The sequence below is a fragment of the Protopterus annectens genome, chromosome 2.part0 (genome assembly GCF_019279795.1).
Source record: "Protopterus annectens isolate FY-2018-M chromosome 2.part0, PAN1.0, whole genome shotgun sequence".
Taxonomy (NCBI): Eukaryota; Metazoa; Chordata; order Ceratodontiformes; family Protopteridae; genus Protopterus; species Protopterus annectens.
The window spans coordinates 81380502-81405856 of record NC_056728.1 but is presented as its reverse complement, the minus strand read 5'-3'; the positions used below and the strand labels follow the sequence as shown (position 1 = coordinate 81405856).

The following is a 25355-nucleotide window of genomic DNA, read 5'->3' as shown; positions in this document are numbered from 1 at the left end:
TTTATTCACTAATAGAATAAAAGATTTATAGTTTCAAGTTCTTCAAAAGCTGTAATTTTCCTGTTGGAATTTCAACAGCTTGGTTAAGAGAGAAGAGACTTCATAGGTTCATAGGTTGGTACTAGGCTATCAGCCCTAGGGCCTATACAAGCCTAGCCATAACAATTCCCTGGCTATTTCTTCCCACACTATTTACTTCCCTGGACCCCTGTCTAGCAGGGCGACTGACGTGATCCCCGGGGTGAATTTCCTTTCTCCCATTCAGTCGTCAAGGTTCCTTTTGAAGAGGACCAAAGAGGCACTCTGCTTGACATGTATGGGCAATCTATTCCAGAGTCTGGGGAGTCTCTGGGTCAGGAACCTATCCCTCCAGCATGTTTTGTTTATTGTGATGACAAGGTTTAGATCCTTGGAGCATGTGGCTCTGAGGGATTGGGATTTCTTTACGTGTAGCATGTCCAACAGCTCTGGGTTTGACATGGCCTTGTATGTTAAGCAAAGATCGCCTCTGAGTAGACGATATGCGACAGAGTATAGCTGGAGTTTTTAAGGCGGTCAGCGTAGGGCATCTGCTTTAGGCCTGTGATTCTTTTAGTGAGGTATTTCTGTGGCCTTTCCAGTTGTTGCAGATGTCTTGAGAGGTACATACCAAACGGGGCATTGTATTCTATAATGGGTCTAATGAGGGATGAGTACAGTGGGACAATGACCTCCTTTTTTCTGGATGAAAAGCCCTTAGTGATGAGGTGTGCCACATAGGATTTCCTGACTGTTGTGGTGATGTGGTTATCGAAGGTGAGACCACTGTCCTCCTGTGTCCCTAAGTCTCTTATCAAACTTTCAGTGTTTAGTGTACTGCCACCTATATGGTAATTCACGGATACATGTTTTTTCCCAAAGGGGATAACTATACATTTCTTGGCATTGAGCTTGAGCCCATGGCTCTGGCACCAAGCATCTGTTTCTATAAGGCCCTTTTGTAGAGTATCCACATAATTTGGGGATTCAATAATGGCTCCCTGTTTGCAGTCATCTGCAAACTTTGTTATCCAGAGTCCCTTAGTGTTGGCCTGTACTTCAGAGAAGTAGATGCCAAACAAGAGCGGTCCCAGGGCTGAACCCTGAGGTACTCCACTTGTCACTTGTCTGGAGCTGGATTTGGAGTCTGCTACTTTTACAGTGTGGGTTCTATCAGTAAGCCAGTTAGCAACCCATTGGGTGACGTAGAGATTAATGCCCAGCTTAGTAAGTTTATCTATGATTCCAGAGTGGAGGATGGTATCAAAGGCCTTGGCAAGGTCTAGATAGGCTGTGTGGATCACCTTACCCTTGTCCATGGCTCTGGAGACTGATTCGAAGAAGTCAATCAAGTTCAGGAGACAAGATCGGCCCTTCACAAACCCAAACTGGGTGGGTCCAGTGTTTGAAGGTTGCCAATGTCTTTGTTTATAAGTTCCATGATAATACGCTCCATGGCCTTGCAGATAAGGCTTGTCAGACTGATGGGATGGTAGTTTCCGGGATCTAAGGTGGATCCCCCCTTGTGGAGTGGGATAACTGTAGCTGTGCGCCACTCAGTGGGCACGAAACCTGACGTGAGGCTATGATTAAACATGACACTTAGGTGAGGTGCCAGTTCATATTGTAGTTCATGTAGTACACAGCCCGGGATGTTATCTGGTCCCATGGATGCTGTATTCTTAGCTTTGGAGAGTGCGTTTTTTACCTGTGTGGCCGTTATTACTGGAATTTGGCAATCTTCCGGTATTGAGATGGGCCATTTAGGGGGTGAGAGGGGGGTGAAGTTGGCACTGAATCGATCTGCCAGGATATTGGCAATATCCTTGGGATCAGTATATTTAATGCCATTCTGTTTTAGCTCAGAGCAGATCTGAGCATTGCCATTTAGATTCTTGACATAGTTATAGAATGCCTTGCTGTTGTCTTTGGAATCTTTGGCAATTTTATTTTCGTAACTAGCTTTGGAGGATTTTATGAGGGATCTCAGTTTCTTACTGAGGCTGGTAAGGAAGTTTTTTGCATCCTGGGATTTTCCTCTTTTCTGCAACAGTTTCTTCCTTTTGTTGTAAAGTTTGTTTATGGCAGGGGACCACCAGATTGGCTTCTTTTTTTTGGATGAGTGCATCTTGGTTCTATTTGGGATGGCACGATTTATGCATGAGTGGATGTGCTCGTACAGCACCTTAGTGTAGGATTCAGCAGTTGAACTTTCAGCTCCCGTCTGCATGGGTGTCATGAAGTTTGTCACTTCTGACTTGAGTAGCATGAAGTTGGCTTTGGAGAAGTTTTTTATGTAGGTTTCCTTACTGGGGGGTGGAGGTGGGATGTGGATGTTAAGGGTGGTTAGCTTATGGTCAGATGTGACTAACGAGGAGGTGACCATAGGTGTGGAGCATCAATTTCCCATGTTGGTAATGACCAGGTCTAGGACATTGGAGCCCCTGGTGGGACTATGGATTAGTTGATTCAGGGCGTTGGAATTTATGAATTCCAAGAACCGTTGGGCAAAAGTGTTGGTACATGAGTAGCTTTCCCAGTTAATGGCAGGGTAGTTAAAATCACCCAGTATTAGGGTGTTTGGTTCTATCTTAATATTTTCCAGTATGTTTAGAAAGGTGTAGTGAGAATCTTGGGGTATGGTGGGGGATCTGTAGCAAGCTACAATTTGGATTGCAGTCTTACCTAGTGTTAGTTGCACCTGAAGAATTTCAGACGCATTGTGTTGGGCAACTAGCCTGGAGGTGTGAATATCCTTGGTGAATATTGACACTCCTCCACCTTTAGTGTTTCGGTCCTGCTTTGTGGCCGAAAAGTGTGGTAAGAGTTGTAGCCTGGTATTAAAGGGGTGCTCTCCGGAGCCTTGAACCAGGTCTCAGTTACTGCACAGATATCAATGTTCTCCATTTTTAGGAGTGCCTCGAGAGAGTGCATTTTGAGGTTTAGACTTCTAGCATTGAGTAGCATTACCTTCAGATTTTGCATGCTTGTACCTGTTACAGTGGTGATTTTGTTCTTTGAACTTTGCCTAAAAAAGGCACTATAGGGGTGGCAAGAGCCTTAGCCAGTAACCTGAATCCCAGAGGCGACAGGTGCAGACCATCTCTGGCAAAGCATCGTGGTCTGTCAATCATGTCGTCCCAGGCAGACAGATACTGGATCCCCTTTGAATGACACCAGAAGCTTGGCCAATTGTTGAAGTCAATCATTTTGTCCTTATATTGTGGTATCATTCTGGGCGAAGGCAGGATGCTACTCGGGGCTAGGGTCATACCTGCTTGGGCCACATGATCCGGGAGCTCTTCCATGTCTCTTTTCATGTAGTCCAGGGAGGTACGTCTCAAGTCATTTACTCCAACATGGACAATGACAGAGTCATATTTGTACTTGTTGTGGAGTGACTTGAGTGCATGCGTTATGTGGCGGATCCTGGCACCTGACAGGCAGCTGACTGTAATTTTCTCCTTGTTCAACCTGGTAAGAGGGACATCAGTGTGCTGGACTATAGAGTCACCTATGAATAAAGTGTTAGGTATATTGTCTTGCCTTAGGGGCTGTTGCTGGGTGGCACACAGGTGTTTTGAACTATGTGACACTTTGGTTGTGATTGGTGTTTGTTTGCGTTTCAGCTTCAGAGGTCCTTGTTGCTTGGGCAGGTTACAGTTAAGGGCCTCTGCATATGTGGATTTAGTGTTGCTATATGTGGGTGTTGATGGTGTGGGTTTAGAAGGGCTATGTATTGCTTGAGGTGTAGTGTGGGTGTTAACCTTCTCCTCTTGACTGTCTAGCACAATCGTAGGTGGAGAGAGCTTTGCTTCCATTTTGGCTATGTAAGTGCATCTCTCACAGGTTGTAGTGTTGGGTGGTAGAAGGAGAGGGTTGTCTGTGTACATGAGGCAATTGCTGCATTGCCCCAATATGTCCAGATTCACCAGGTGGACAGGAGAAATCACCGGAAGCTGACCCTTGGACATGCCTGGTTTGATGCTTTTTTTTTTTTGTAAAGTACAGGAGCTGTTTTCCCTTACTTTAGCAAGGTACTTTGCAATTATAGGCTGTTTAGTGCCTACTATTAATTTCTCCTTATTAACAAGGAGAGTTGAGTACTTGTATCAGTTTAAGGCTTCCTAGTGCTTTCCAGCAGGTATTAGAGAAAGTGCTAGTCAAAGGGATGCTTAAAAGTAAGATGAAAAAAAATGCACACTGCGGTGTGCACTAGAGAAGGTAGACGTGAAAGTAGGTAAATTAAGTTTTACCTGTTTAAAAAGTTAAGGTTTAGTGGAGAGTTACTATTTTTAAAACAGCAAGATGTGTTGAAAGGGGTGGTCACTTTTGTATTCTGGTACTATGGAATACAGCAGGATGGCCAATAAATTTAAATAGTTGAAGGGGAGGGGTTTTTGATTTAGTGATTACTCACACAAGCCACTGAAAGTAGAGAGGAAATGAGATATATGGGCAGATTAACATAAGAGGCAGGCAACTAGAAAGACAGTGGTATTTAACAAGACAACTATGACTGGTTGGGAGGGCGGGAAAAAAAATTCTGCCTGACTCAGAAGAGAGAGAGCGAGCTGTGGCCTCTTTTGAAGTTTTAATATGCTGTTAAAGCAGAATGCAGGTAAAACACTAGGTAAAGAAAACAAACTTCAGTATTTAAAATATACAAAATACAAAAAATAAAAGCAAACTAACCTTTCCTTCACCGCAAAGTGTAGCAGAGCCTGGATGAGCCTTTCTGGTAAAGCTCAGAAATGTTTTATTTTACCCCTTAAATAAAAGGTTTAGTTCCTAGCTCCACCCCTTAGTTAACAAATGATTAACCTTAAGTGACCCCTTCTATCTTATGAATGAGTCCTTAATTGATCAGTTCTAATTTCTGCCTGACTCAGAAAAGAGAGAGAGCTGTGGTCTCTTTTGAAGTTTTAATATGCTGTTAAAGCAGAATGCAGGTAAAACACAAGGTAAAGAAAACAAACTACAGTATTTAAAATATACAAAATACAAAAAATAAAAGCAAACTAACCTTTCCTTCACAGCAAAGTGTAGCAGAGTCTGGATGAGCCACTCAAGCAATGATACTCAGAATTCTTCTGCTAAGAAAGACATCCACTCACTAATGTCTATTATGCAGGAATTATTGCTTTAAATGGACAAACTGGATATCAAAAGAGAAAGTTTCAAAGAGACCAGAAAGTTGGATCATTTAAGAAATTCTTATGAAACAGCAAAGTGCACAAAACAGCAGTTATAAGAAGCTCTAAATGATCATGACAAAAAGAATAACTGAAGGTGAGTCTCAGACTAAATTTCTTTTAAAACAAAATAACTGGCTCATAGATCAAGTTTATGATTTAGAAAATAGACTGAGATGAAATGACATTAGAATTTATGGTATATCTGAAAAGCATGACAGAGACAATATAATCAACATCTTAACAGCCTGGCTACATCATTAAATCTACCTGAAATTTCATCTTTTGGAATTGATAGGGTCATAGATCCTTGAGAGCCCATTCAAAGAAGGAAAACACACCACCATGTTTAATTATAGTTAAGTTTATGTCTAGCTTAGAAAAAAGATCAAATATTAAAAACAGCATGGCCCAACCCATCTATAAAAATAGATTAAAGTGTAGTCAGATTTGACAATGATTATTCCACTAAATTAATAAGTAAATGAAAATCCTGCTTGCCACTAATAAATGAACTTAAAAAGATCAATATTAAAGCCACGTTGGTGTTTCCTGAAAAAGATCAAATTATTTATTTCTGAAGCAACTAAAAATATTTGACAGACTGGAGGTGGCATCTACTTTTGTCAAATTAGAATTCTTAATAATACTAAAGAAATGGATGGGAACAATATATCCCTCAAGAGGAATGGATGGGAACAATATATCCCTCAAGAGAAAGCATGAGTTGAATTAATGGAAAACTGCTTCTAAAATTAAAAAGCTTAAAACAAGTGACTTTTATTCTTTTATTGCAAAATGTTTATCTTCTGAAACAATGGATTTACCCTTTAAGTAAAGGGTTTGTATTGGACATTAAGCTTCAAAAGATATGTACATATGTATTTATATTTTAAGCTAAAACATTTTTGATGATAAGGAATGTAAATAGCTAGATCTGAAGTAGTTTACTTAATTTGATCTTCAACCTGTGGGAATAAGGATCTGTATCGGATCCGAGCTGGCAAAAATTACTAGCATCAGCTCCAAGCTCCAGACTCCTCCCCTTACCCATAATACACCTCCACTGCCTTCCATCCCCAGATCTCATTTACAACAATTTGTAAAACATCGTGTATCTAGAGCTCCAGCTATCAGGGTGATTCTGATTGTAAGTTTTTCTAAATTTTCTGTTACTTTTAGCCATTTCAGGTTAGTATAGGTACCCTTTCTCCCCTCCCATCGCTTTGGCATCAAGTGTAGGTTTGTAGTTGTAGTTAGTTTAGAGTAGTTTGTCTGTGGTGCCCCTCCCCCTCTTAGTCAGTCTAGTGTGGTGAGTGGGTGTGTTATTAGTCTAAAGAAAGAAAGTTTTTGGTCTGTCTCTTCCTTTTTTTAAGGCTTCTTGTTTGATAGTATGGCTGAAAAGCTTATCTTTAAGCACTGCACAGAGAGTGGCCATAAGCTCAACCCAGCGGATGGCCACACTCTGTGTGTGTTGTGCTTAGGTGTGGCCCACCTTAATGTGGAGTGCTCCATTTGTGTGGGGTTCAACCCCTGATCTTTGAAGGATAGAAAGGCCAAGTTGGCCCTCAAAGGTGGTCTGCCTGCCACTGACCCTCCTTCCTTATCCTTGGCTTCAGTCACAGTGGCTGCTGTGGCTACCTCTCCCACTTCTCTCCCTCTGGCTTCCCCTCCCTCCCAGGCTGAGACTCAAACTCCTGCATCTAAGCCTGTGGTAGTGGAGCAGAGGAGAGTCAAAGATGAAGAAAAAGATGAAGAGGTCCCCGGACCTCTCATCCCCGAGCAAGTCTGCACGGACGAGTGACTCCCCTCCGCTCCAGTCTCAGAGGTTCTCCCCAGAGCCAGAGGAGGCACATTCAGTCTCCTTTGCCTCAGTTCCCCAACCGGCCAGGTTGGATTCTGTAGCCTCGTCTCGGTCGACCAGTTCTTTATCAGATATGGGTCTGGATAAGATGATGAGGGGCTTTATCTGTACACAGATCCATATGGGGGTCTTGCCAGCCTCCCCTCCCTCAGGAGGAGGGAACTCACTTCCCTTTTTTCAGCCCATTTGTCCTTCCCCCAATCCGACCATCGGCTTCAGAGTTCTCAGATTCGAGTTTGGCCTTGGTAAGGCGGTCTAATGGTCCTTGCATCTTCTATGCTGACAGCTGCCTGGAGCATCTCTGATCTGATCAGTTTGGATCTGAGCCACTCTCTGAGTATGAGCCTGGGTGTTGGATCTGAGGGAGTGGAACTATCCACTTCATGTCCGGCTCCGATTCTCGTGTCTGATCTGGGGAGACCAGCCTCCTTATTAGTTTCCCATGAGGTCTGCTGTCCTTTGGCATCTGATATAGTAGAACGGGTCCTCTCCATCAGATTGAAACCCCTGACTGCCCCCTTGGACTCCGCCCAGACCCCCTCAGCTCTGTCTACAGTCCCCATTGTCTTACCAGAGGGACAGCCTGTGCCCGAAGAGCCCCAGACGGTTCCCCCAGAGGAACAGATGGCTTGCGAGTGCTCCCCAGAGAGCCCCATGGGAGATGTGCCACACAAGCATATGTGCAAGAGGAGGCACTTGGACTCCCCCGAGTCCCTAACTGAGGACACAAATTTAGATGATAGGGAGGGGTCCCCAAGATCACCTCCTGATGATGTCTCCTTTGGAGACATCATGGAGATCCTGCATCAGCGGGGAGGTTGGTCTGCCCCCAAGCCCTCCCCTGATAAGGTTGTGTTTCTGGAGGCTTTTGACATGGGCCCATCTATGTCTTGGGTGCCCCCTCCCATGGATCCTTTAGTGGATTTGATCACCTCGTGGGTGTGGAAGGAACCAGATATCATGGAGCCGAACCCTAAGCACCCCAATAAGGTTCTGAGTCCCCCTATTGACAGGCCTTCCTGGAACATGGGCTCCCTAGTTGATGCCGTGATGGCAGCAGCAGCCATGAAGAAGGAATTATCTCAGGAAAGTTCCTCGGTCCACCCTCCTAACCAAGAGTCACGGATGATGGACCGCCTAGGGAAGCTTGTGTATGCTTCAGCTACCTTTTCAATAAGGGCACTGAACTACTTGGCCCATGTCATGAGACTCCAACATGACCTAGTGAAGGAGCTGGAGGAGTCTTCACCCAAGTCCATGTCGCAGGAGGACAAGGCTTCATTCTCAGTAGCGGAACAGATCTTCAGTGAGTGGGGTCAACCTTGCTGCAATCTCTTCGCATCTCCTTCCTACATGAAGTGCATCAGGTTTTTCACTCTGAACACCCCTCCGGGGGAGTCCCTCAGATGCTGTAGTTCATGCTTGGCCTCACGGTCTTCTATATGCTTACCCACCAGTTCCTCATCCCAAGGTTTCTGCAGAAAGCTTGTTGACTGGGGAGCAAGGTGATCCTCATTGCCCCATTCTGGCCTCACCAGGTATGGTTTCCCTTCTTTTGGTCCCACCTGGCTCCACCTTGGATCCTAGAATCCATTCAGGATCTGATTTCACATCCATCGAGGGTGCCTCATCAAAGTCCCAACAGCCTGAAGCTCATGGCTTGGCTGCTCCAGTTCCCGTGATTGCTAGGACTCCTGGACTTTCCTCTTCAGTTAAGTCTATTTTGGTAGCAGCTCATAAGTCTTCTAGTGAAAAGGTTTATTGCAGCAAATGGAAACATTTTTTTCTTTCTGGGCCTCTCAGAGGAGTTTAGATCCTTTTATGGCTCCTATTTCCACAATTCTTGATTTTCTAGCTGATATTTTCCAGCATGGAGCTAGTTCGTCTATTGTCAAAATTCAGTTGGCTGCCATTTCTCATTTTCATGTGGGTGAGAATTTTGCATCCTTGGCATCCTCTAGACTGTATAAAGCCTTTATTAAAGGCACTTTTTTGCTATGCCCCCCCAGTCAAAGATTCTGTCCCCCCATGGGACCTTTGTATTGTTCTCCAAGCTCTGGCCGCTCTGCCTTTTGAGCCTGCTGCAACTGCAGATCTAAAATTTCTATTGTGCAAAACAGCTTTTCTGGTGGTGATTACCTCTGCTAGAAGGGTTTCGGAACTACAGGCCTTGTCCATAAAATTCCAGTACATGATTTTTCATAAAGATAGTTTCCCTTCGAACCAACCCATCTTTTCTTCCTAAGGTGTCAATGTCAATCGGACTATAAATTTGCCTGTGTTATTTCCCAATTTTACCAACAGGATGGAATACAAACTACACCTGTTGGATGTTCATAGACAGTTATGATTCTCTTTACACAGGACAAAAAATTTTCTTAAATCTTATCAATTGTTTCATTCTATAGACCCTTTTTGGGCAAACCTATTTCCAAGGTCACTATAGCTAGATGGATTTCTTTATGCATCCTGCAGGTCTATAAGGACAAAGGCACGTCTCCTCCAGGTCAGGTTAAAGATCATTCCACTAGGTCCATGGCTACATCTGCAGCTTTCTGGTCTAGGGTGTCTTTGGATGACATTTGCTCTGCAGCTACTGGTCCTCATCTTGTATGTTTATTTCCCATTACAAATTGGATTTGACATCTAAAAGGAGAGCATCTTTTGGCTCCACGGTGCTCCAGAATATCCTTCCATGAGGGCCTCCCAGGAGTTTAGTAGCTGGGGATTCTGTCCCATAGGTTAAAGACCAAATGACGTAAACCACTTCAGATAAAGAAGTTATGTATTCACCATAACATTCCATCTGAGTAGTTGTACTTAATTTATCTTCAGCCATCCCTTCCCCTAGACCTTGGCGCATGTTCAGCCTACAGGCTGTAGTATAGGTCACAAGTATGTTATCAGGTCGGGTTCTAAGTATAAGTTCTGCAAACTCAATCTGGGGATGGAAGGCAGTGGAGGTGTATTATGGGTAAGGGGAGGAGTCTGGAGCTTGGAGTTGATGCTAGTAATTTTTACCAGCTTGGATCCGATATGGATCTGTATTCCCACAGGTTGAAGACAAGTGAAGTACAACTACTCAGATGGAACGTTATGGTGAGTACATAACTTCTTTTTTTACTGTTGTACTATGTTTACAATGAAACATTATACTTCATTTAACTAAATTTATAAATGTTAAATACTTCCTGTAAGGGAATGTCATTAAATTATAAGCAATATAATTGGTAATTTCAATACTATGTAAGGTAAGAATTTTATTTATTTAACTTCATTTAGTATGCACAATTTAGTTTAAGTGAAAGTCAGGTCTAAGTAGTATGCTAATTAGAAGTGTTAAAGTGTTGTTGATTTTATCTTTGTTTCTTTGTAACACATTCCTTTCTGAGATCATTCATAAAGCAAGTAACACTTCAAAAAGGTTGAGAAAAATGAATGTTTCAGTTGTGTGAGCATGTAGGAATAATTATTAATTTAAAAATGTACAATATATACACAGAAATGAAGAAACTCAACATCACATATTGTTATACACTGAATCATCAAGGTAATCTTATACAATTAACACATTAAGAGCCCTGGTATTTCAATAGCAACATTTCAAAGTTATCCCAACTACTAAAAGTCTTTGTATGATTTATAGATCATACTCTGATCACTTTTTCAGTTTTACATAGTATTGCTGTTTAAATTTAAAAATCCTTTGAAGATAGGAACTAAGTTTGCTTTTGAAATTTTTTGTAAAATCATTTCTAGTAACTGCCAAGAGAGACCATAACATTTTTTGTTGTCTGGCTTTTACAGATACTTGTGTATGTTCTACTTCCTGTATTATTGATCTAGGTAAAGAACAATTATCAGACCATATCCCCATAAAACATACATATCTCTTCCCTCTATATTTATATATATATATATATATATATATATAATTTTTCAAAATCCATAAACATATGTGCCCAATCAGCTTTTACATCGTTGCTGCATCTCCAGCAAACTGAAGAAATCATTTTACTAAATTTGAGTCTCCTCTGTTTAAATTATAAATATCTTATTAATGATTACTTTTGTAGCCATTATTTAATACATTTACATTAATATAATAAAACTATCAATGCTGTCTAATTAAAAGGATTTCTTCTGAAAGATAATGGCATATTTATCCACCATATTGACTTAATTATATATAAGATTCTGATACATTCCTCCAACATTATCTTAACAGCCCACATTTTTTTAATTTTTCCTTTCTACAAACTAAACTACTTGTTGTTGAGTCTTTCGGTTTTTCCCGGTTAGGGGTCGCCAAAGCAGAACTCCGGTCCGCTAATGATTGGCAGTAGATTTTTACGTGCCGAGTTGCCGGTCCTGACGCACAACCTTCAATGAAGGTACGCCCATTCATGCATGTCTCCACACAGAAGATGCTAGCTGAGAATCGAATAGGACAACGTCTTACTGTGAGGTGACAACGCTACCGCAGCACCACCACCGCAGTCTACAAACAAAACTACTAAAATGCATAAATCACAAAAACAAAGACAAGTCTACAACTATAACTGTGTATATATTGCTAATAAAACACAACCTGCCATGGATACTAAAGTTCCTACTTTGCCTATTGAATAGGCAACCTACCATACTATTGCTCTACCTACCAACACCTAAAAATTTGTCAAAAAAATAGCCATAAGCTACTGTGACTGTGAATATTTGAATGCTGTCATCAAAAGTAGTTTGGCCTTCAAAGGAAGATAGTCCAATTATATAAGTTAATTTTAAATAATAATAATTTTGATACAAAATTCTGGAACTTTTTAGATAGTAGTGGATGGAGTGACTCAGTAGTTGGTAAGAATAAAACTTTGTTACTTAAATCAGTTAGTCAAACTTCAGGTTTATAGTGGAAAGTTTTTATGTGAAAATATATACATAGAATGTTTGTTTCTCTCTGTAAAATCTCTAGGTTTAGTAAAATGATTTCAGTCTATTGGAGATATAGTAAAAATGTAAAAGCTGATTGGGCAAACATGTTTATGGGTTATGAAAAATTTAATTTATATTGGGAAGAGATAAGTATGTTTTATGGGGTTATAGTCTGATAATTGTTCTTTAACTAGATCAATAATACTAATGAATGTTTCACTTACTGTATCTGTAAAAGCCAAAGAAGAAAAATATTTTGGAGTCTTTTGGCAATTGCTAGAAAAGTTATTACAAAAAATTGCAGATCAAATTCAGTTCCTACATTCAAATAATTTTTTAAATTTAAAAACAGTATTATGTAGAACTGAAAAAGAAATGATTGGATCTAGAGCTGTAAATCATCCTAAGACTTTTAGCCTTGAAATGTTGGTATTGAAACACTAAGACTGTAATCTCATACAATTAACACATTACCTTTGATGACTAAATGTATTCCTAACATAGTGTAACAGAATATGATGATGAATTTCTTCCTGTGTATATATTGTAAATAAGTTAAATTGATGACATTTTTTCTAAATATGAAAATGTAGTGCATCATTCACACAACTGTGACATTTCATATAGTGCCACTGTATTAACAGTCTCAACATTCATTGCTCCTATCACAGTAACAGAAAAACATTTTTTTAATAAAATTAATTATTTCAAGAACTAAACTTGCAGTTACAAGCTGATTTAATGTAGTTACATTCTTTAACAGCTTACATATGTATGTTGCACAATAAGGGCAAGTAATACAAATATACTATTTAAACTAACAGTTCATTTTAGAGTATAGAAAAAGAGCTGCATTCTTGATAGCTGCTATCCCCCAACACACGTACATGTCTAGAAAGTTATATATTTTGTACTAAACCAACTTGGTGTTTCCGACTGTTCTTCCAGGAATACTATTTTTCATGAGGCTGTTTTACCTGAATTATTATTAAACAAATCAGTAAAGAGAGCTTTTTTTCATACATCACTTCTATTTCTCAATAGGTACTATGGAAATACAGTGGGAAGATACACTCCAATGTTTCAACAAACATCAAGCTAGTTGACTGGCTTCCACAAAATGATCTTCTGGGTAAGCTTTTCTCTTACTCAACATTTTATTTAATAAATACCTCGATATATCGTCTTAATGAAATCACAGGTAAAATTTCAGAATCCAAATGTCCTTTCTCATAATTAAGTTTAAATGTCAGCATGTAACTAACTGATAGCGATGGTTATATGACCTAAATGTTTTTAGATGTTTCTAGTGAACCAAGTTCATTGTTATCTGGTTTACAAAAATGTGCATGTGAAGACAGTTATGTTAAGCATAAAGGGTGAGCAGCAAAGTGAAACTGAATAGGAAGAATCAGACGCACTCCAGTATCTCAGGGTTAGGATCTTTATCTCGGTTGGAATTAATGGAGGCCAGCAGAAATGATGTAAAAGTGTGGGGGAGGGCTGTTAGAAAGATTCCTAAATGAGCAGCAAGACGGTTGCCTTATCAACATTAAAGTGGTCCCTCGAAGTGACTGTTTCAGATTGCAATAACAGTATATGAGATCACATGCCACTGGGCTTTTCTTCATCTGCAATGATCAAGCATATGCTTAGGAAAAAGAAAACAAATGATGTCACATGCTCCATAATGGATACTAGCAGCTATATTGTATTCCATGGCACAAGCCCTCTGCCATTCCTGGCTGCTAGTGCCACATGTAGCAGAATTCCTCAGCCTTTACTCAAAGTAATACTTTGGGTGCAAGGGACAAATAAAAGATTTTCAAAATATGTTTTATGATGCCACAGTGGTAATAAGCTAGTCTTTTAAAAAAACCTTGGCCTTTACTCTGATGTAGCAATTGTGGGAGTTTCCACCATGCCCAAAGCTACTTACTGCAGCAGTACTTCTCAGTCAGTGTAAGAAGTCTGAACAAAGCCAGAAATAATGCAGCGGGGGGGCGCTAAGGTCCAAAAATAAGGAGAGTTTTTAATACTTCTCCTATAAACTTAGAAAGTTGCTAGAGTAACAGTTTTTGAATTATTATATATTTTGTGAAGCATATGAAGTCTGAAACTCAAATGTCTGTCATTTATTTAATACTATTTAGTTACATCAATTCCTCAATGATTTGCCAGGAAACCACAAATTTTATGAGGTACAGACTAAAAATATAAAGCACAAATCTGGACATTCTGTGAAAATCTGGAGGGTTGAGAGGTATGACTCCAATTATAATCACCTTACCAAGGAAGCCAGGCAGGCTCTTGCTAAAACCAGCAAAGTTTAAAGACATATGTTATTATCCTCTCCCCATCTAAAGCATCATTATGTTATAATACAGACAGCTAATTGTCTCCCAGTTACAGCACAGCCTGTCCTTCTTTGCCTGCTTGCATTTAAATTCCTCAATGATAACTTCTGCCCATACCTAAGAAGTAAATTACAAGTCAAACCCTTAGCAAATACTCAGAAGACATGACTTTGGCACATTGACACTAATTAGTCCACCTTTTGATTCTGAATCGGGGGAAAAAACAACTTTTGCAAAATTACCCCTGCTAACTAGATCCAAATTCTGATGAACTTCAACGGATTACAGTGTATTCCCTTTTCAAGAAAATAAAGTAGAATATCATAACACAACTTACAGCTGTACAGGTTTTCTTGAGAAGGGCTAGTTTCCATGCCTGAAGTGTTGAGGCACTTAATGTGTGTGATAATCTATCAGTAGCAAGCTGCCCGTTTTAACAAGTAGCAAGCTGCTTGTTACATTTTTAACAAGTAGCAAGCTGCCTGTTACATTTTTAACAAGTGGGTTCCTACAATTTCAGAGCCAAAGAGTTTTTTGTCCCCAGATTTGAGGATACTTTTTGGTCCTTAATTTTGAGTTGGAGGGGGAAACATGTCTGGGAATTTCCCAGGGCATATACCTGTTAGCACAAGCAATCTGAACAAAGCTAAAAATAAAGGGGGGAGAGACCCAAAAATAGGAACAGGAATTTTATAAATTTATAAAGTTGCTACTATACCAGATTTTGCTTAAGCATACAGTTTTCTGAAGGATATGTAGTCTCAAATTCTGGTATCTGTTATTGTTTGTTTATGTGAATTCTCAATGATTTGCCAGAAAACCACACATTTTATGAGGAACAGACCAGACATATGGGACCAAAATCTGGACATTTTGTGAAATTCTGGACAGTTGAGAAGCATGTCCAGAGCTACAGATAATGTAGCATGGTTCTACAAACCTAGTAGTGATTAGATCCAGCAGAATGGGAACAGTGCACATACTAGAGATAATAGAAACCAAATCATAATAATCAGTTAATTAAAAGTTGTGCTATTCCAAGACAGTGTACAAGTTCATTGGGAATTTCTGATTCCTGTATGCACACTTTGGACTAGCCCTGATCAGATCAAGACAAACAGTAGGGATCAGTCAATTCACAGTCCTTGTTTTGACGCAGAACTGGGCACAAAATATCTGGGCCAGTCAGACGAAGACATCTGTATTGTACTAGACCTAGGCCTGCGGGGATGGGGGGGTGGTATTACCTGGTTAGTTCAGCCATGAAGAAAATATTGACCTGACCGAGTGGTTAGTAGGTTACACCTGTTGTTAGATCAATCAACCAAACAAAAGAGCAATCTGACCAAGTGACTGACACAACAACCAAGTCAATAGTCATCATTCTTAGTTGGATCAATAAGTCAAAAGTATGCCCAAGGATGTTGATAACAGAGGCAACAACCTGGGCAAATCTTCATCATAATGCAAAGGAATTATTTTATAAAAGTAACTGTCTCCTTCTTGATATTGACATTGAAACTGAACGGGATAAGCCATTGGGGTGTGGTCATAACTGAGGAGATGAGGAAGCTCTTCAGCTCTTGAAGGAACATCCTTTCACCATGTCGTAGATGATAAAGGAGGACATAACTAAAGACTACTTATGAACCCATGTCAGTCTCAAAGGAGTTAATTCTAGGTTGCTTCATTTTAAAGTTAAAATGGTAATAAAATGGCCACCCCCCTCCCCGGCTTATACTGAGTAGTGATACTACACCACAGAGAACCTGGATGGCACTAAGTCTTGAAGTATGGGACCAAACTTTTTCCCTGCCAGGTGTCTATTATAAATATTATTTGAAGAAGGCAGCAAAAAGACATTTCTAAGTTCTTTTAGTTCAGTGGTTGTCAGCTGTCAAGCCTTACCCAATTAGACACGAACCCTTTTGTTTCCTCTAACAAAGAAGTGAAAACCTTCTGATGGATCATCATACAGGGAGGCATGAGGCTGCTTTGTGTTTCTACTGTGTATCTTCTGTTGTAGATGTATGCCTTCATTCCCTAACATGAGTTAGTATGGCTTACCTCCAAGATTTGGGAACTATGGCTTTTATACTATGCATGCCTCCAAGCTAGGAACTGAGCAGGATTCATACCCCCATTCACAACAAGCTTCATTCCATATGTGAGCAACAGGGACATATCTGTTAAGCCCATATCTCACCTCCAGGTAGCTGATGTAAGCCCTGCATCAGTATGGTGTAAACTATACCCCACCGTGTGTGTGTGTGTGTGTGTGTGTGTGTGTGTGTGTGTGTGTGTGTGTGTGTGTGTCTGTGTGCCTTCTCACATATGTACACACACACACACTCTCTTTCTGCACACTTCAACCTTTCTGCATGCATCTTCCAGTGTCTGAGCTGCTACTGAATGCTGGATTGCCTGGGATGTAGCTAGGAATTTTATGTCTGTGTTATAGAGTTTGGAATAACAACTTTCTTGTTTTCGCTTGATCTGGAATTTGAGTAGAACATCCCTGCAGGTACAAGTGAGCAGGTCCCATCTCTCTGTCACACCTGACCAATGGGATTCCTGACTATATCATGCAGAACAAACCTCTGTCTATCCATACAGTCTTTACCTCATGGTAGCAACTACATAGCAGCAGTATTGACTGTAATGATCTATTCCAAAAACCCCCAACACACTGCCAGTAGAAGCAATGATTGGCTCCAGGCTTTTGTGAAAAGCCCAATACTCTACAAACATATGCTATGATTCAAGGAAGTCTGTGTAGAAAGAAGGAATGGAGACCCAGCAACTCATCCCTGTTATATGGAATTCTAAAGCCAATTTCAAATCTATGAGAATAGTATTGGCAAAATGAGAAAAGTAATAAAATAAGAAACAATTAAAATATTTAAGGTAAAATGAGCTAAGCAGATGAAGCATTACTGGCTGTAAGTAAAACAAATTGTAATTAAACATCTGAATATAACTAAATAATATAGTACATAAAAGGATACATCCTAATGCCCAAAGAGCATGCATAATTAATTTGTCTCTGGTAAATAAAATTCAATGGTTAGTTAAAAGATCTTTACCTGTACTACAATCTTCCCTTCCTAGATGTATTATTTGAACAATTGATTCCATCCATAGAAGACAAGTACTGTATCCATTCATTTTCTAGCCATAGTGAGAGCTCTATTGCCATTCATTCTGTATCTAGGGTGAGAGCCCTGCTGGCTCATTTGTATTCTTCCAAGACAAGTTCATAGGTTCATAGGTAGGTACTAGGCTATCGGCCCAAGGGCCTACGTAAGCCTAGCCAATAAGGTTCCCTGACTTATGCCACCATTATTTTCCTGTGCCAATGTCGAGCAGAGACACAGAAGTGATCCCTGGGGTGTATTTCCTATTTCCCATCCACTCATCAAGATTTTTCTTGAAGAGTGCTAATGAAGAATTTTGCTTGACATAGATGGGTAGCCTGTTCCAGAGTATGGTAAGTTTCTGGGACAGGAATATATCCCTCCAGCATGTCCTGTTTATTGTGGTGACGAGGTTTAGGTCCCTAGAGTGTGTAGCTCGAAGGAATTGGGATTTCTTTAGGTGTAACATGTCCAACAGCTCTGGGTTTGACATAGCTTTATATGTTAGGCAGAGATCACCTCTGGGTAGGCAATATGTTATGGAGTAAAGCTGGAGTTTCTTGAGACTGTCAGTGTAGGGCATTTGTTTGAGGCCAGTAATCCTCTTTGTGAGGTACTTCTGTGGCCTTTGGCCTTTCCAGCTGCTGCAGATGTCTTGTGAGGTACATTCCAAAAGGGGCGTTGTACTCTATAATGGGTCTAATGAGTGTTGAGCAGAGGGGAACAATGACCTCTTTTTTTTCCTGGATGAGAACCCTTTTATGATGAGGTGTGCCATATAGAAGGACTTCCTGACTACTGTGACAATGTCAAAGCAGAGTAGACTACCTTGATGAACCACTTGATTCTTCTGGCTAATGTGGAGCACATAGCCACTGTGTCCCAGTCCTGGCTGCATACTGCAGTACCTCACTTTGCCAGCTGGGGTCAGTTGCACATGGAATTTAGCCATTTCATTCCACTCAAGATGAAAAAGCAAGCAATGGCTGTTTACTTCCAACCACCCAGCTCTTTAAGCAGTCTAAGCTGCTAACTGAAATAGGGCATTTTTCCCTCTTCACTACACAGCCAGCTTGAATTAACCTTACAAATAAGGACAACCGTTAAAAAAATAGACCTTATAATAAAGAAATACCTTGTATGGGGGAAGCAATCTGTAGTCTAGTAAAGAAAAGAATGTTCAAATGATGTACAGTTGACCAAAAGAGTGGCATTCAGAAAAAGAGAAATAGACCCAAAATAAAATAACCATTTACATTTATTTATATTATTGTAATGTCATTTTACTATGCTTGCCTACTTCTGTCACTTAAGAGTTGTAAGGGATGTATAAAGACATAAGGAATTAATTATAAAACTTTGTAGATAAATAAACTTCTTCTTTCGGCTTTTCTTGGTTAGGGGTCACTCAGAGGATCACCTGTCCGCTCATGATTGGCAGTGGAGTTTTACGGTGTCGAGTTGCCAGCCCAGCACCCAACCTTCCACAGAAAGCACACACACATGCATGCATGCACACACTCACACCTAGGGTCCCTTTAGAGTTCCAAGTCCACCTACAGCATGTCCTTGGGATGTGGGAGGAAACCGGAGCACCCAGAGGAAACCCACACAACCACAGGGAGGACATGCAGACTCCGCACAGAAGGCATCTCAGCCAAGGATCGAACCAGAGAACCTCTTGCTGTGAGGTGGCAACTCTAACCACTGCACCACTGCAGCCACCCCTTTATAGATAAATAAACTGACAAACTGAAATCCTGAGATGTTTATCTATGCTAGAGTGTCAGTCTTTATCATAATGCTATTACCATTTATTTCAGCTCATCCAAAGACAAAAGCATTTATCACACATGGAGGGTCGAATGCGGTATATGAAGCCATCTGTAATGGAGTTCCTCTGGTTATGTTGCCATTGTATGGGGATCAGCTGACCAATACTCATCTTATTGCATCTCGAGGAGCAGGCATCTCCTTAAGTATTACCGACATGAGTTCCCAGGATTTAGTGGATGCATTAGATTCTGTCATTAATGATACACGGTAAGTTCTGATATGTAACAAAAGAAATAGAATGTTAGTATAGTTTCTATTGTGACTGCCTTGTATATAGCTATTAACACTGTTATTACTTTACCATATTCATAATGTGTCTGATTTGTCTTCATTATTCGTATATGCACCTGAACTCCCTGCACTATTGATAATAGTGCAGAGAAGTTCCTAGGCATCACGCTAAATAACAAACATGTATTACAAGCTGTGATGATAGGAGGTACTGCCAGCCATGCCAGGAGAAATATAGCAGTGGATTTTTAACATATGCCAGCACAGATAGCTGGAATTTTGTAAATTGTATGTCATTTGTATATCAAACTGATTTGTACAGGTACTTGTACTGAAAGTATATTTGTGAGGTTTGCTTGTGTTAAAATGTATCAACAGTGTGCCCTACTGGAAGGGAAAGAGACGTACATTCCTTATTGTAACTATTTAATTGTATACATTGTAACTGCATATACTGGAAGTGAAGAGGTTAATCTTAATCTGACTAACTTTGCAAAATATATATGAAATTAAATTACTTTGTGGGTTAAACCATAAAGATGTTACCCCACAGTTTAAATTGAGCCAGACACACAGTGTCTGTACTAGAGAATAGGTTGTAGCTCCTGTAGGAAGAGTGGAATGGTTGTATGGTTTTATGACTTTCAGGAGATCTGAGCAATGCTCTATAGGTGCTAAAATCCTGTCAGCTTCTAGAGGTGGTGATAGCATAAGAAACGGAAGTCAGATGAGCAGATGTGATGTCATTGTATAATCAACTCTGAAATTATATTTTTAGATATTATATTGACAGGTCTATCAGCCAGACTGGGCAGTTTGATCTTGGAAACCTGAATAGAAAGACCCTCACCCACATCATCTTGCCTTGCAGTACTCGGGAACAGTAATTCTCTTTAGATTAGTCAGGAAAATATGGTGAGATTAGAAGTACTGTTTTTCTGTATCTGTGTGATGCTTTCCAGCTGTGTTATTTTTAATATTCCTCTGACTGAAACTCTGGTGTTTACTGTAAGTAGATATTTAGTATTTTCTTGTTCTTTTATTATTAATTATATTTAAAATTTTCATTGTGGCTGTCCCTTTTTAGAAAATATTTAAGCTTTAATAGTATTTGCATATATTTATTTGATGATAACTCTGGCTACTCCTGAAAGCCTTGTTGTTTGGTCAACATTACCATTTGTATTATTGTTATCTTCACTAAGCATAATTGGATACCATTTTAAGAGCCTTAACTTACTGGTGGCAGTGAATCTACCTTATAGTCTGGGCAAAGTTGGTAGTGCAAGTAATCTGTGCCAGCCTTTCCCGTGTGTGTGTGTGTGTGTGTGTGTGTGTGTGTGTGTGTGTGTGTGTGTGTGTGTGTGTGTGAAAATTAAATCCGTGTGTGTATGTCGCCTACTTAGGGCAGGGACATGCAGCACTGGTTTCACTGTGCTAGTGGGGAACCTTATTGGTGACCTGGGGAGAGACAGATAGAGGCACCCAGACCCCAGGCTGATTGTGTGTCCTGTGTGATCTTAAGGGAAATTGTGCTTGATGCAGAGAAGTCTGCATCTGGATATACTGAGTGTATCCAGATGCAGAGAAGTCCACATCTGGATATACTGAGTGCATCCATTTGTATTCTAAGTGTTTGTCCCTCTCCAGTGTTAGTGGTAAGGATTCAGGCTCCTTGATTACTGGTCCAGCATGGGGACCATCACACAGGCCCTTTTCCTACCAATCCAGGTACCATAAGAAAGAATAGACTATACAGAAGTTGGTATCTCATGTGTATGGATGCTTAGCTGCATGATATGGAATTAGACATTTATTTTTAGTGCCTTAAGTACACCCGAATGCCAACACAAATTAACCAGTGAGCAGTATTAAACTATTGCAGTTACAACTTGCACTAAAATAAATTTCACATTAACACAGTGGTATTCCATAAAGGGATTTGCTTATGCCAGTGGAAACCACAATTAAGCAATTGGCTGAAGAGGCAGGGGTTCAGCCTTGTGTGAGCAGACTGAATGGCTGAAAGCCTGCTATCCACTTCCAGGGGTGGGTTGCATAGCACACTGCAGCAAATTGTCACAGTGCTTTATTTGGGACTCTACTCTGGAAGCTGCTGCTGTGTGCTGTTGTGCACACATTACTGTTTTTACCCTTTGTACATTCATAACCTGAAGGAGGAAGATGGACACAGTCATAAACATGTTAGTGAATGTGCAGTGTTATGGCTTCTAAAGGTCTACCACCAGGGAGCTCCTCTCATCTGTCTGCTTTGTCAGCCAGATGATTTAAGCCAACAACATATATGGCATCCAGAAATGAAATACCCATGTGACAACAGATTGAACTGGGTTAGCTGGGGAGGCAACACTATGGCAGGGAACTGTGGGCCATGACCTAGTGAGAAAGTAAAAGTTGGATGTTAGTGAAGGTATGGAAAATGAAGAGAAGCCTTTAAAAAAGTAGAGGATTACACCTTTGTTAAAGAACACTGAAAAAAATAGTCTGTTCCTATTGCCTGTCTACTACTTTACACTTTCTAATATATAATATATTTTTATGCACATATTACAGGTATTCAGATGTCACTATATGTACTTCTAGCCAAATATCATAGGATCATAGAAGATTACTAAGGCTATCGACCCGGAGTTCATTTTAAGCTTATCCATTTCATCCCAATGTAATACCATAGAAATGTTGGTCAATACCCAAGATTGCATTTAGTGATGACTGCCCGTGTCCAGGAGGGTTGTTGGCTCTATCCCTGGTAACAATATGTGGTGCTCCATTCACTTGTCCAGGTTCCTCTTGAACAGTAAAACACAAACGATATCTGTTCACTGCTTATAACATGGAAATATGTACCGGCACCAGTAATACACGGTAGTCCATTTATTGATAGATAAAACGGTAAAACAACAAAAGTTCCATAAAAAGTTAAGCGCTTTCATCTACTCCTTCTTAGACTTCATCAGAACTATCAAATATGTTCCAAACAGCTTTTTTAAAAAGCATTTTGAAAATGCATAAGCCTATCAGAGACTGCAATTCATTAATAGTCAATTAACTTTATAAAGTGCTCAGTGCATAAAATACCTTGGCAAATACAATTCAGTAACTTAACTGTAGTCCTTTTTATTCATAGTTACTTGTTTATATACCCATACCCCCTAATAAATATGTATTCTAAAAAATGTATTTTTCAAAGAAATGGATGTGAAATATGTGTCTAAAATCTCTAATAATCACAACATTAAAATGCTGGCAGTGGATGCGTAAATAATTATATATCACAAAAAATACAACTCTTTAACTATTATTTTCTAAAATAGGTTTGATAGAAATACTATCATTAATTCCTGGGTGTACGGAAGCATTTAATCTAATCTGCCATCTAGCTTCTAGATCACCCAGTTTCTTTTTTATGTTTCCCCCTCTTATATTGGGTTGAATGCATTCTAAAATGCCAAAATTAAAAGTGTCACAACCACTACTAGCTTCTATATATCTTGATAAAGCATTTTTTTTACATCTTTTTTCCTCATACAATAGCAATGGTCATATATTCTATTTCTAAGGCAGCGATCGGTTTTACCCACATAAAAACAAGGGCATTTTGTGCATTTGGCTAAATATACTATGAGATGTCCTGCAATTACCTTTCTGAAAAAACACTTCTGTCCTATTAATATTCCCCAGTATTAAAGAGGGTGCCTTAATAATGAAATTGCACTGATTGCATACACCATACTTTGTGGTTCCTTTCTGATCACCTTCTTTTTCCTTTATTTTCCTTTGTAATTCACATTTTAAATTTCTGCCATTCTTGGACACAAACAAGTTTTTTTCTCCTACAAGTTTATAAACATTATTATCAGTTTTCAAGATATTCCAATTATTTTCTATGATTCTTTTTATATCTTGTACATGGGGTACATATTCCAATATGCATGTCCTCGAATAATTTGTAGTATTCATACTCATTTTATTTGTAACATCACCCGACTCTTTAATCATACCAGTACCTAAAATAGGTTTGCATTTTACACCCCATTCTTTTATAACATATTCTTTAATATCCTTAATCATATATGGGGGATACCCACGGTCTTTAAACATATTGCCTATCACTTCTAATTCTGTAATCAAATCTGTATAATCAGAGGTCATCCTGGCAGCCCTAATAAACTGCCCTTTTATAATACTGCATTTTTTACTATTAGGGTGACAACTTGAAAATTGAAGGTAGGAGTTATTAAATATGATATGGATCTCTGGTCCATGTTGAATGTAAACTTTAAATATTCACATGAATTGTTCAAATATTCTTTAAATTCATGTAGTTTAGTCTCACTTCCCCTCCAAATCATAAATATGTCGTCCAAAAACCTTAAATAAGAGGGGATGGAAAGGTTCAATAATAGTATTGACAAATACAGTAATTTAGGTTGGGATAAAATTTCTCTGATATTGGAATTTATGGAATTGATATTATCTTACAATTTTATATTCTTCGAAGGAGAAAATTATAGACAAAGTTAAGGTGTGGCAATGGGGGCGGCGTGTGCCCCCATTTTTGCCAATTTATTTCTGCTGGATTGGGAAACAGAATATATACTGGAAACAGAGTGGAGAGAGAACATTACTTGTTATTTAAGATTTTTGGACGACATATTTATGATTTGGAGGGGAAGTGAGAGTAACCTACATGAATTTAAAGAATATTTGAACAATTCATGTGAATATTTAAAGTTTACATTCAACATGGACCAGAGATCCATATCATATTTAGACACACTTATAAGTGTGGAGAATGGTAAATTTAAGTCCAGAATCTATAGAAAGAACACGTTTAGTAACTCCTACCTTCAATTTTCAAGTTGTCACCCTAATAGTCAAAAACGCAGTATTATAAAAGGGCAGTTTATTAGGGCTGCCAGGATGACCTCTGATTATACAGATTTGATTACAGAATTAGAGGTGATAGGCAATATGTTTAAAGACCATGGGTATCCCCCATATATGATTAAGGATATTAATTAATATGTTATAAAAGAATAGGGTGTAAAATACAAACCTATTTTAGGTACTGGTATGATTAAAGAGTCTGGTGATGTTACAAATAAAATGAGTATGAATACTACAAATTATTTGAGGGCATGCATATTGGAATATGCACCCCATGTACAAGATACAAAAAGACTCCTAGAAAATAATTGGAATATCTTGAAAACTGATAATAATGTTTATAAACTTTGTAGGAGAAAAAACCTTGTGCGTGTCCAAGAATGGCAGAAATTTAAAATGTGAATTACAAAGGAAAATTAAGGAAAAAGAAGGTGATCAGAAAGGAACCACAAAGTGTGGTATATGCAATCAGTGCAATTTCATTATTAAGGCACCCTCTTTAATACTAGGGAATATTAATAGGACAGAAGTGTTTTTTCAGAAAGGTAATTGTAGGACATCTCATAGTATATTTAGCCAAATGCACAAAATGCCCTTGTTTTTATGTGGGCAAAACCGATCGCTGCCTTAGAAATAGAATATACGACCATTGTTATTGTATGAGGAAAAAAGATGTAAAAAATGCTTTATCAAGACATATAGAAGCTAGTAGTTGTTGTGACACTTAATTTTCGCATTTTAGAATGCATTCAACCCAATATAAGAGGGGGAAACATTAAAAAGAAACTGGGTGATCTAGAAGCTAGATGGCAGATTAGATTAAATGCTTCCGTACACCCAGGAATTAATGATAGTATTTCTATCAAATCTATTTTAG

General features: G+C 39.3%; 1 protein-coding gene across 2 annotated transcripts in view; it reads left to right on the top strand.

The window, feature by feature from the left end:
* Positions 1-25355, top strand: part of LOC122792970 (UDP-glucuronosyltransferase 1-6-like) — a 231324-nt gene that overhangs the window by 140759 nt on the left and 65210 nt on the right. For both annotated transcript variants that reach the window (XM_044060567.1, XM_044060565.1), the window contains 2 exons: positions 13051-13138; positions 19324-19543. In XM_044060567.1, coding sequence (XP_043916502.1) covers positions 13051-13138; positions 19324-19543 — 308 coding nt within the window. The remainder of the gene's footprint in view (positions 1-13050; positions 13139-19323; positions 19544-25355) is intronic.